The sequence below is a fragment of the Microcaecilia unicolor genome, chromosome 1 (genome assembly GCF_901765095.1).
Source record: "Microcaecilia unicolor chromosome 1, aMicUni1.1, whole genome shotgun sequence".
NCBI classification, from domain to species: Eukaryota; Metazoa; Chordata; class Amphibia; order Gymnophiona; family Siphonopidae; genus Microcaecilia; species Microcaecilia unicolor.
The window spans coordinates 254,378,297-254,390,862 of NC_044031.1; the positions used below are offsets into that span (position 1 = coordinate 254,378,297).

The following is a 12,566-nucleotide window of genomic DNA, read 5'->3' on the forward strand; positions in this document are numbered from 1 at the left end:
TTTTGGGATCTTGCCAGATACTTGTGACCTGGATTGATCACTGTTGGAAACAGGCAATAGGCTTGATGGTCCTTCAGTCTGTTCCAGGATCTTATATTCTTATTTCATCTTAGTGACTGCTTTTGTGTTCAATGATTTTTTGCAGCTCCCTAAATCAAAACATGAATATAGCAGTAAGTGGTGGTGCTATAAAAGAAACAGTTTATCATTGGGGAAAAAGGAGCTGGTTACAGACAACACAATATGAGGAGATACTTAACTTGAAAAGTTATATGCACAAAAGTATGAAAAGTTGCACATGCTCCAGCAAAAAAAATAAAAAGGAACACTGATATAGAGGTTCCTAAGATGCCCTTATCTGAATAAAAGGTTACTTTTTGTGGCAAAAAAATTATATTAAAAAAAAGAGCAAATTATCAATCATGAGGACAATTTCAAAAAGCCATTTCTATAGTAAAGCAGTTCTTTACCTGCGGGAATGAATTTCTATAAAACTGCTTACCCTGTATGGGGTAAAGGTATATGCACAATGCCATTCTCTACGCACGGTTATGCTCTGTATGTAGATGTTCGTAGGGACACAGTTGGGACATTGTTTGGAACTACATACATACTTTTGCATTTTCAAAAGTATCCACACAAACTGATACGTGCAAATGTGTGGAGGTACTTTTCTTAGTATCATTTTTAAATTAAAAGTAAGCACACAATTTTACTCTGAAAATCTGGCAAAGTCCACACAGTGAAATATACATAACAATTTTCACCACTGCAGGCAGGTATAAAATAATCCCCCCCCCCCCCCCCCCCCGCTTGAAAGGCAGAAATTTGACAAGGTCTCTAATTTTACAAGAGAACTTCTCTTAGATTCCTTATCCGATTTCACTGCATCTGTAGAACTGTGATGCTTGAAGTCATTTGAAGGTCACCAGTATCTCCAAAGGATTTTCTGTGCTGTTATCTAAATTCTGTCTAAACAGCTGACTGTGCTGCCAGGCTGTTGTACCTTCCCCTCCACTCAGTTCTGCTTCTAAAAAAATTTCTGTTGCATCAGAAAAGTCAGGGTAGGAATGAAGGTCTGAATCTGCGGAGAAAGAGGAAATAACAGAATTGAAAGCATGGTCTACAAAATCACCTTATGCAATGCTGAAGTAATTGAGACCTAGCAGAAGTACAAGGTCTTGAAAAGAAGTCAAAGGCTTACAACTTCACAACAACAAAAGCAGGAATACAAAGAGATGTTACTTGATTTGATATATTACATCAGGATATGGTATAGATTGGTATGCAGTGGCTTGGAATCTGCCTACTTTCTTTCCTATTCTCTTTAGTCTACTATTAGTTTCTATTCTTAATATTTTTCCCTCAATTTCTTCTACGATTCCTCTGTCCTATTGATTTGTAGCTCTTTTCAACCTTTTATACTGTAACTTTAAATTCATTGTAAACCGCCTAGATGGCTTCCATGTGCGGTAGATGAAATTTTAATCAAACTTGGAAACCATTCACAAAGCAACATCACAAGCTCAAACATGGCCATGTTTTGTTCTAAAGCCACATCAGGGATGCAAGCTTAGTTTGAATTTATCCAAACTACTGGTTGATGCTGAACTTGTATAAAGTATAAGAATCCCACATTTTATGAGTTCATTCATAAAATGTGGTGAAACTTCTTAGGCTTGGTGATTTTCTTATAAAAATTAGTTCATGAGCCCATGATGCAGCCTTACAGTAAAACATGGCCATGTTGGGCTTGTAATGTTTTGTGAATGGTTTCCTAACTTTATTCTTTATATAATTAAAAATATAATTAAGTCAAGTGACATCTTTGAATTCCTGTTTTCAATACTGCGCTTCTTTCTGCAGGAATACACCTTGTTTGTTTGTTTGTTTATTTTTAATAGAGACTCAAACCTTCTTGAGACACTATCTGATAAGAAACACCCACTCCAGTGACACACTGTTAATATCAAGAAAAATCACAAAAAAGCGGCTACTACAAAAACTTTTACAATTTGTTTCCTCATGTATCAATATTACAGTGGGTTTGCCATGGCGGCTGCTATAGGAGCAAATTGTGGCCTTCACTTATCTTGGTGGGGGAGACTTGACTCATTAAAAATGATGATAGTTCCCAAAATTACATATACTTTAAGCATGATCCATTTATTATTTCCCAATTCTTTTTATAAGGACTTGGAAAATTAACAACTACATTTCTCTGGAATTCTAACCCCCCCCCCCCCAATTTTTTTAAATAAGTTAAAAGCACCTAAAACACAAGGAGGGGTTCATTTTCCAGACCTTTTGCTTTAGCATAAATCTTTCACCTTGCAATAAGGTCTGGAATGGATCTCCCCTACTGATCCATCTTCACTACCTTGATGGGTTCTATTAGACGAAAAATTGACAGAGCCTCTTCTCCTTTCACGTCTCCTTGGTATGCGCCTTCTCAAGTGCTATGCTACTAACCCTATTATCAGAACAAGCATTCACTACTTACCTGCTTAGAAGAACAGTTATCTAATCAATCCCTTTCCCTACATATTTGGAATAACCTTTGCATATTAATAGATAAACAGTAAGTTCTTGCTCTCAGTGGCAACAATTTGGGCTATAGGTGATTTTACTTACCCACTAACTCACACATGGCTATCTTTTTCAGAAATGCAACATAATTTTTAACTGGATGCATCTCATTTTTTTTCAATGGTTACAATTAAGATCCTTACTTAAAAAGTGAAGTTTTGATGCCAAACATTTTGCACAAAGTACCACTATTATTGATCTGGCCAAATAGCCTCTCACTTATATAGATACTTTAAAAGTAAGCTTCCTAGCAGAACGCTTGGATTGTGCAAATGTTGGGAAGAGGATATTATGTCTTCTGTAACTGACACGAATGGGGACAGATTTGGAGCTCCTTACATAAACGTTCTCGCTCATCCTCTAATGTACAATCTATGTATTCTTTTGTTCATAGATCTTATGGAACTCCCCTAAAATTGTATCTTGCAAACTAACAACTGGATCTTTTAAACATATGGTTTTTGATTGTCCTTCAGAAGTTCTGGCTAGATGTTTGGAATATATTTTATCCATATTTCAGTTATCTGTACCTCTTTGTTATAAAAACTTGCTATTTAAAGACATTTAAAGACTGCCCCAATTTGACCACCCCTATCGGACTGTCCGTTCACTTGTCTCTTAGATTGTAAGCTCCTTGAGCAGGGACCGTCCCTCTATGTTAAATTGTACAGCGCTGCGTAACCCTAGTAGCGCTTTAGAAATGTTAAGTAGTAGTAATGCTTAAAGTGATCATGAATGTTTACTCTTCAATACCATGATAACCACCTGCTTTACAAATTTGTTGTTTCTTGGAGATCCCTTGATCAGGTTAATCATAAGTCATGGTGGAATTTATTCTATTCTACTTTCATATTGATATCTCAAAGAAATTGAAAAACTATATAAACTGTAGTAAGAAATGGTCTCCCTTATTATCACATTTGAATTAATCTTAATATACCTCTATCACGTCATGCTTTGTATTCGTGCAAGACCTTTTGTACATGCTGTCACTAATACTCATGTATTTATATCTGTTATTCTTACATTTCAATAAAAATACTAAGACAAAACAAACAAGCAAGCAAGCAACAAAATAAACAACTATTGGCCTAGGGTAACCTTCTTCAAACTATATAATGGAAAGAAGTGGACAGCACAGGTATCTATTGTAATGAACTCCTCTGATTGAAATCTTTGTGGCCATATTTTGTAGTACATAGTCCCATTGCTATATCAGTAGGTGGATTACTGGTAAAGTGTAATAGAAGTCTAATGTTTCGAGGAAAATCACAACTGAGGCTAAAAAAATCACAATAAAATCTTGAAAAACAAAAATACTGTATGAAAACAAAGTTTGAATGGAAGATGTATCTAGGCATAGACTCACCAGAGTCTGAGAAAAGTTTCCTTGTTATACCTTTAGGGGCCCTTTTACAAAGGCGCGTAAGCACCTACGCGCATCCAACGTGCGTCAAATTGGCACTACTGCCCGGCTACCGTGTGCCCCGGGAGGTAATTCCATTTTGGCACATGCCCACAAAACACGCAGTAGAAAATATTTTCTATTTTCTACCATATGGCACATACCTGGTGGTAATCGGCAGTTGACACGCATTGAATGCTTACTGCCTGGTTAGTGCATGAGACCTTACCAATAAGTCAATGGGTGGCAGTAAGGTCTCAGGCCAAAAATGGACGCGTGCTGGTTTTAATTTTGCTGCACATCCATTTTCCGGCACAAAAAAAAAGAGACTTTTTTCCAGGCGCGCTGAGGAAATGAACCAGTGCGCGTCCAAAACATGCGCCTACACCAGCGCAGGCCACTTTTAGGAGCACCTAAGTAAAAGGGCCCCTTAGTTTATTGACTTTGAACAAATCTTATGTCACTGAGCCTGGATTTGTTGCTGATATTCTTTGCAGTTTATTAGTGGCTCTTGAATTCTATTATCTGGACTCTTCTTCAGATGAAAAGTTTTGTTTACTTAATATATTTAATATAAACTATACTAACCTCCAGACAAGTCAGCTTCTACTGTGGCAGAGCGCAGTTTCCACTTCACTCTTCCACTAAGAAATGTCTGACTGCTTGTTCGGACAGAAACATTTTCTATTTTCAGTCCTACTGAAGCACACTCCAGTTTCCAACTGATAAAAGCAGAGGGCGAGCCTTCTCTTCGTGCTAAATAAACCTGCAAGAAGAGACAGAACACAGTTTATAAAGATATTTCACAAACTACAAGTCAAATAATTTTTTAGCCATTCTTAACTTTATACTATTTATTTCTAAATACATTCATTGATACTGAAGAATGCTTTAACATCACAGAATAAGATACAAGTTATTAATCACCTGGCAATTTCCACATGCTCACAGAGCTTTGGAATTGTAGACTAGCCTCTTAAAGATCATGAAAATTGGACGTTTGAACAAAACTCCTCCATGCCCATAAGGCCATTTATAAAAATTAGTATATGCCATAAAAATTTTGGGACCGCTGATTTTTGTCCAATTTCTAATCTCCCCTTTATATTTAAACTTGCAGAGTCTATTGTGCTTGAACAGTTGGAGGACTTTCACGACCAGACTAACACTTTACATCCTTTTTCAGACCTGGTTCAGGAAAAGGTCTTAGTACGGAAACTGCGCTGATAGGTCTTAAAATTACATTCAGCAACATTTTGCCCAGAATGCATTAGTTATACTTATTTCAGTTGATCTGACAGCGGCTTTTGATACTATTAACCATGACTTGCTTCTTAGCCGTTTACAAGAAATAGGAATTTTGGATACAGATTTTGCTTGGTTTGTTTCCTACTTTACTGGACATATTAATGTAGTGCAATGTAGTGAATAAGAGCAAGATTGAGAGTTGTTCCATTGCACTAAACAACTCTCAATCTTGCTCTTATTCACTACCTTGTGGGGTGGCCCCAGGGCTCCCTGTTGGCCCCTGTACTCTATCTGGCCCAGTCTCTGGGCTTTAATCTATATGTATATGTTGATGACATTCAGGGGTCCTTTTACAAAGCGGCGGTAAGCCCAACATGGGCTTAAAATTTGCTAAAAGGAAAGTACCGCTGGGCTACCGCAGCAGCCCAGTAGTAGTTCCCACCCCCAACATGCGTAATATCTGGTGCTACAAAAATATTTTCATTTTTGTAGCACCAGTGTATACCTGGTGGTAATCGGGCAGTGCTGTGCACTGCCCAGTTACCGCCGAGTTAGTGCAGGAGCCCTTACCGCTACCTCAAATAAGTGCTCCCCCCTCCAAAATGGCTGCGTGGCAAGTGCTTCACATGTCGCATGGCCATTTCCTGAAAAAACCCAAAGACCTGCCATTTATCCGCTGTGGTAAAAGGGGGCCTTGGTCCGCATCAAAAACACGCGCCAGTGCAGGTCCCCTTTGCAGCAACTTCGTACGAGGGGCCCTCAGTTACTACATCCTATTGAGTGGAGGAGTGGCCTAGTGGTTAGGGTGGTGGACTCTGGTCCTGGGGAACTGAGGAACTGAGTTCAATTCCCACTTCAGGCACAGCTCCTTGTGACTCTGGGCAAGTCACTTAACCCTCCATTCCCCAGGTACAAATAAGTAACTGTATCTGTAAGCCGCATTGAGCCTGCCATGAGTGGGAAAGCACGGGGTACAAATGTAACTAAAATAAAAAATAATACTAGTTTGCAGGATATTCAAAGTCTTTCTTCAAAATTAGATAGGCTTGCAAGTTGGCTTAGTGCAAATAATTTAGTCCCGAATTCAGAAAAGTCATTGTACAGCATAATCTTGTTCATGAGAACTGGTTCCCCTGAGCTGAAAGAACACTGTTTATGGTGGGTTGTAAAATAACTTTTGGCCCAATGGTTAAGATTTTAGGAGTGACATTTGACCAAAATTTAACCTTTCATACTCAGATCTCTAATGTAGTTCAGCTGGGTTTTTATAAATTATATCTGATATATTCAGTTTGGAATCTCTTTTCTGTTTCTGCCCTTCGTGTTTTAATACACTCCTTTGTAATCGCTCAACTTGATTATTGCAATGCTCTTTATAACGGTATGCGTACAACAGAAATCAAATGGTTACAGATAGTGCAAAATATGGCACTGGCTCCCTATTACTCATAGGATTCGTCTCAAAATTCTTTGTTTGATTCACAAGATATATCATGTAGACATTCCACTTTATTTAACTAGATTTCCGATTCCTTATACACCTATGCGATCACAGAGATCAAGTTCACAAAACCAACTGGTAGTTCCATCATTTTGGATTTTCAGTTTTGAAAAGGTATGCACTAGGATGTTTAGGGTGGCTAGACTGCTTTTCTGGAATGCAATGCCTTTGTATTTGTGACTGGATGAGTCATTAGTTATGTTTAAAAGAAACTTAAATCTTTTTTGTTTCAGGATGCTTCTGGAGTTAGGGCCTCTTTTACCAAATTGTGCTAGCGATTTCCACATGGCAATGCCGACGAAGACCATTCAAAGCCACTTAAACTGAAATAATATACACACTAGTTGTGAAAGTACAGCCTGGAACATTACAAAATTGGGCCTAGTATGATGGAGTTGGACTTTAGATTCTGCAGGACTGTCTGATCGAATCGGCTGTCCTGTCAGGTATCCTGCTCAAGGCAGTAGTGAGATGTAAGTGTGTGGACTGAAGACCATGTTGTAGCCTTGCAAATCTTCTCTATGGAGGCTGACCTCAAGTGGGCTACTACTGTAGTCGTGGCTCTGACATTATGAGCCTTGACATGACCCTCAAGAGTCAGCCCAGCCTGGACATACGTGAAGGAGATTAAATCTGCTAACCAATTGGAAATTGTGTATTTGCTGACGACTACCCCCCCTCATCTGTTTGGGTCAAAGAAACAAAATGCTGGGTGAGAACAATGTTGAGATCCCATGACAAAGTAGGAGGTTTGAAGAAGGGCTTTGTCAACAGCAAACCTCTCATAAAATGAACAAATTAGAGGCTGTACAGAGATGGGCTTACCTCCTACATGGAGATGGTAAGCACTAATTGCAATGAGGTGAATCCTTGCAGAGTTGGTTTTCAGGAGGTATTAAGCAGTTTTTGTGTAGGACAAGTAAGAGGATGTAGAGCTTTGCCCTCACACCAGATGGCAAACCTCTAGTGGAGTCTTTCCTAGAAGCAAGCAAGATTCTGGAGATACCCTCTGGCAGATTTAAGGATGCAAACTCTATACCCTCAACACCCAGGCCATGAGGGCCAGGGACTGGAGATTGGGACACAGAAGGGATCCCTTGTTCTGAATGATGAGGGTCGGGAAAACACTCCAATTTTCATGGTTCTTCGAAGGACAATTCCAGAAGAAGAGAAAACCAGATCTGGCTTGGCCAATAAGGGTGATTAGGATCATAGTTCCCTGATCTTCTTTGAGTTTCAGCAAACTTTTCTCTATGAGAGGTACTGGAGGATATGCATACAGAAGTCCTATTTCCAAATGTAGAAAAAGGCATCTGACGCTTGACGTGAACCTGGAACAGACCTGGGGGACTTGGAAGATCTCGTGGGCTCTGCTCTTATTGAGAGACCACTCATGAGGTTGCATTACCCTGCTTAGTCTGTCCACCATGGTTGTTGTCCTTTCCCACTAGGTATGTGGCTGGCAAGATCATCCCGTGAAGGAGAGCCCACTGCCACATCCCTATTGCTTCTTGACACAAGGAGTAGGAGCTTGTACCTCTCTGCTTGCTCATAGTACATTGCAACCTGATTATCCATTTGTATGAGGATAATTTGGTTCTGTAACCAATCTCTGAAAGTCTTTAAAGTGTTCCAAATGGCCCTCAGCTCAAGGAGGTTGATATGGAGGTCTGTTTCCAGAGCAGACCATGTTCCTTGGGTGTGAAGCAAATCAGCATGAGCTCCCCATCCCAGGTTGGATGTATCAGTTGTCAACATCTTCTGAGGAAGCAGAATTTGGAATGGTAGTCCCACAGTCAAATTCAACCGAACTGTCTCCCAGAGAAGGGAGTAGAGCTGTAATGAATAGTATATTTTACTATTCGGCCAAATACAAATAATAAAAAATATTATTTAGCCAAATACAAGACACCAGGCATTGAGCTTTAACATAACAAATAATAAAAGAAGCAACGTGAAATCAGAGATCAAGTGTTTATTTCAGTAGGATTTAGCACAGTAGACCACTGGATTATTCATATTTGAATTTAAATCACTATTTGTCCAAATACGAAATGTATTCGTGGACAAAAGAAATCGAACACGAATATTTGGTACAGCCCTAGAAGGGAGTGACCCAACTCTGGAGGGGCCTAGATGACATATGCTAGATTCTCAGCTGCCCGAAACCACTGGGAAGCTAGGGTCCACTGGGCGTTTCTCAAATGGAGACAAGCCATGGGAGTGACATGCACTGCCATGTGGCCTAACAATTGTTGCTGCTTCAGACTTGTGAGGTGATTTTTACCAAGGCATTCACTCTCAGGTGAGGCAGAAAAGTCCGAGCTTGGACTGTATCGAGCAGAGCTCCTTATGTACCCCAATTGCTGTACTGGGAGAAGATGGGACTTGGGGTAGTTTATGATGAATCCTAATAGTTCCAGCACCCAAACAGTTCTCTACATTGACTCTGCACCCCTTCCTGCGAAGTGCTCTTGACCAGCAATTGTCCAGGTAGGGAAACAATCTGTGTAGCAACTACTGTTAGACATCTGGTGAGCAGCCTGGGAGCTGAGGCGAGGCCAAAAGGAAGAACACAATACTGGTAGTGGTATTTCCCTACTCGGAATCTTCCAGTGACTGGGAAGTATAATATGTGGGAATAGGCATCCTTCAAGTCCAGAGAGCATAGCCAATCTTTTTTTCTGAATCATGGGAAGGAGGGTGCTTACGGAAAGCTTTTCTTTGACTAGGAATTTGTTCAGGGCCCTTTGGTCTAGAATGTGACAAAATCCCTGTTTTCTTGGGCACAAGGAAGTACCTGGAATAGAATCCTTTCCCTTCTTCCCCTGGTGGCATTGGTCCAACCATACTGGCCTGTAGAAGGTGGAGATTTCCTGTACAAGTACCTGCTTGTGCGGAGTGCTGAGGTAAGTTGCTCTTGGTGGGGACTCTGGTGGTCGTTGATGCCAATGACATGCGTAACCGAGACAGACTATTTGAAAAACCAACCGGTCAGAGGTTACAAGGGGCTACCTTTGATAAAAAAAAACTGATCCACCCTCCTACCAGAAGGTCATCCGGGATGCTTACTTTGACTGTAGCTATGCTCTCCTGGAGCCAATCAAAAGCTTGTCACTTGCTTTGACTGGGGAGCTGGCTGGGGCTTCTGAAGGCAGGGCTGATGAGGGCAAGAATGCAGGAACTGGGGCTGTGGGCAGAGCGAGAAGGCAGCGGAAACCTACACTTTTGAGAGTAGTAGGTCTGTTGCTTAGGCCTGCTTGAAAATCTTGTAGTAGAGGAGGATGAAGCTGGAGGCTGCCAAGAGAGGGACTGGATGGTGTCAGTGTGCTTCTTGATGAGGTCAGTGAGCTCCTTCACCTTATCCCCAGAAAGAATATCTCCTTGGCAAGATACATCCTCTAATATCTCCTGAACCGCTGGTTCTAGGTCAGAGACACGCAGCAGAGACAGTCTGCACATCCTCACGCCCATGGCGGAGACTCTGGAAGCAACATCAAAAGTGTTATAAGTGCCCATGGCCAGATACTTTCTGTACTCCAGCTGCTTACCGGCCAATTGGCAAAGCTCAGTGTTCTGCTCCTGAGGGAGAGAATCCATGAGACTAAGTGTATTGCATAGCAAAAGACTTCAACTAGATGCATGTGTAGAGTTGATAGGACTGGATATGGACAATAAACGTTGAGGCTTTACAAACTAAACCTTCCTCTTAAACACGTCCAGTGTCTGAGCCGGACTACCTGGGGGAGCTGAGGCATGAGTCATAAGAATATAAGCATTACCATACTAGGACAGACCAAAGCGCCATCAAGCCCACCATCCTGTTTCCAATAGTGGCCAATCCAGGTCACAAGTATCTGGCAAGATCTAAGAACAGCAAAACAGATTTTATGCTGCTTATCCCAAACTATGCAGTGGAGTTTTCCAAGTCCATCTTAATAATGGTTTTTGGACTTTTCTTTTAGGAAATTATCCAAACCTTTTAAAAACCCTGCTAAGCTAACTGCATTTACCACATTCTGTGGCAAGGAATTCCAGAGTTTAATTACTTGTTGAGTGAAGAAATATTTTCTCCAATTCATTTTAAATTTACTACTGAGTAGCTTTGTTGCATGCCCCCTAGTCCTAGTATTTTTGGAAAGAGTAAACAAGTGATTCACATCTACCTGTTCCACTTCAATCAGTATTTTATAAACATCTATCATATCTCCCCTCAGCCATCTCTTCTCCAAGATGAAGAGCCCTAGCTGCTTTAGCCTTTCCTCATAGGGAAGTCACCCCATCCCCTTTATCATTTTCATCGCCCTTCTCTGTACCTTTTCTAATTTTACTGTATCTTTTTTTGAGATGTGGTGATCAGAACTGCATACAGTAATTCGAGGTGTGGTCGCACCACAGAGCGATACAAAGGTATTATAACATTCTCAGTTTTGTTTTCCATTCCTTTCCTAATAAACTCCTAACATTCTATTTGCTTTCTTAGCTGCCGCTGCACATTGAGCATAGAATTTCACGTATCATGAACAATGACACCTAGATCCTTTTCCTGGGTGGAACTCCTAATGTGGAACCTTGCATCACGTTTGGGTTCCTCTTTCCCACATGCATCACTTTGCACTTGCTCACATTAAACGTCATCTACCATTTGGATGCCCAGTCTCCCAAGGTCCTCTTGCAATTTTTCACAATTCTCTTGCAATTTAACAACTTTGAATAAGTTTGTGTCATTATCAAATTTAAGTACCTCGCTAGCTATTCCCATCTATAGATAATTTATAAATATGTTAAAAAGCAGCGATCCCAGCACAGACACCTGAGGAACCCCGCTATCTATCCTTCTCCTTTGAGAATACTAACCATTTAACCCTACTCTCTGTTTTCTAACTTTTAACCAGTTTTTAATCCACAATAGGACATTGTCTCCTATCCCATGACTTTCTAATATCCTCAGGAGTCTTTCATGAGGTACTTTGTCAAATGCCTTTTGAAAATCCAGATACACAATATCGACTGTCTCACCTCTATCCACATGCTTATTTACCCCTTCAAAGAAATGTACAGGACTGGATCAGAAAAAAAAGAAAAACTCACTCTGAATGTACACAACCTATTACAGCCGCATCAATTTTGGAATCACTTTCTGCAGCCTGATAGCAATAGCTTTTGCATAAATCTTGTTAATTATGTTAAGCAGTGAGATAGGCTGATACGAGTCACCCAAAAAGGGGAAGGACACACTTTGGTAATTGCTCTTATTAAGATTTCATTAGATGATGAAGGGAGCGACTCCTTTTCAGTGGCCTCCTCAAACACCACTACCAAAATGGGGACAACATGATGCCCTAACACTTTATAAAATTCTGCCAGAAGGCTGTCCAGCCCTGGGGGTCTTATGATTTGCCATCTGTCCCATAGCTGAGTATTTCCATTCCCCATCAAGGGACTATTTGATTTGTGAAGATCTTCCTCTGATAAGCAGGGCAGGCACAACTGATGAAAAAAGGCCTCCTGACTGAAAAATCTCCTGTCACTGCCCGATATAAATTCTGTTAGTAACTTTAAAACATCTGGTTAATCTCTAAGGGATCCTTTTACCAAGCTGCTAGAAAAAAGGCCCTCCGCTAGCGGCGGGGGGCGTTCTCCCCACGTACCAGGGCCCCTTTTACCACAGCAGGTAAAAAGCCCCCAGACAAACATGGTCATTCGGTAAGAGAACTCTTACCACGTGGCAATTCAGCGGGGAACCCTTACCATCACCCGATGGTGACCAGGCAGCGTGCGGCAATTCCTGATTACCGCCACGCAAGTCATTTCCGGGGGATT

The 12,566-nt window shown here is 40.8% G+C and overlaps 1 protein-coding gene across 1 annotated transcript in view; it reads right to left on the minus strand.

The window, feature by feature from the left end:
• Positions 1-631: 631 nt before the first annotated feature.
• The window catches only part of NGLY1 (N-glycanase 1), an 80,580-nt gene continuing 68,645 nt past the window's right edge, over positions 632-12,566 (minus strand). The window contains exons 11-12 of the mRNA XM_030205704.1: positions 4,583-4,760; positions 632-1,084 (exon numbers count right to left, since the gene is read on the minus strand). Of these exons, the coding sequence (XP_030061564.1) occupies positions 915-1,084; positions 4,583-4,760 (348 nt within the window). The 3' untranslated portion in view covers positions 632-914. The remainder of the gene's footprint in view (positions 1,085-4,582; positions 4,761-12,566) is intronic.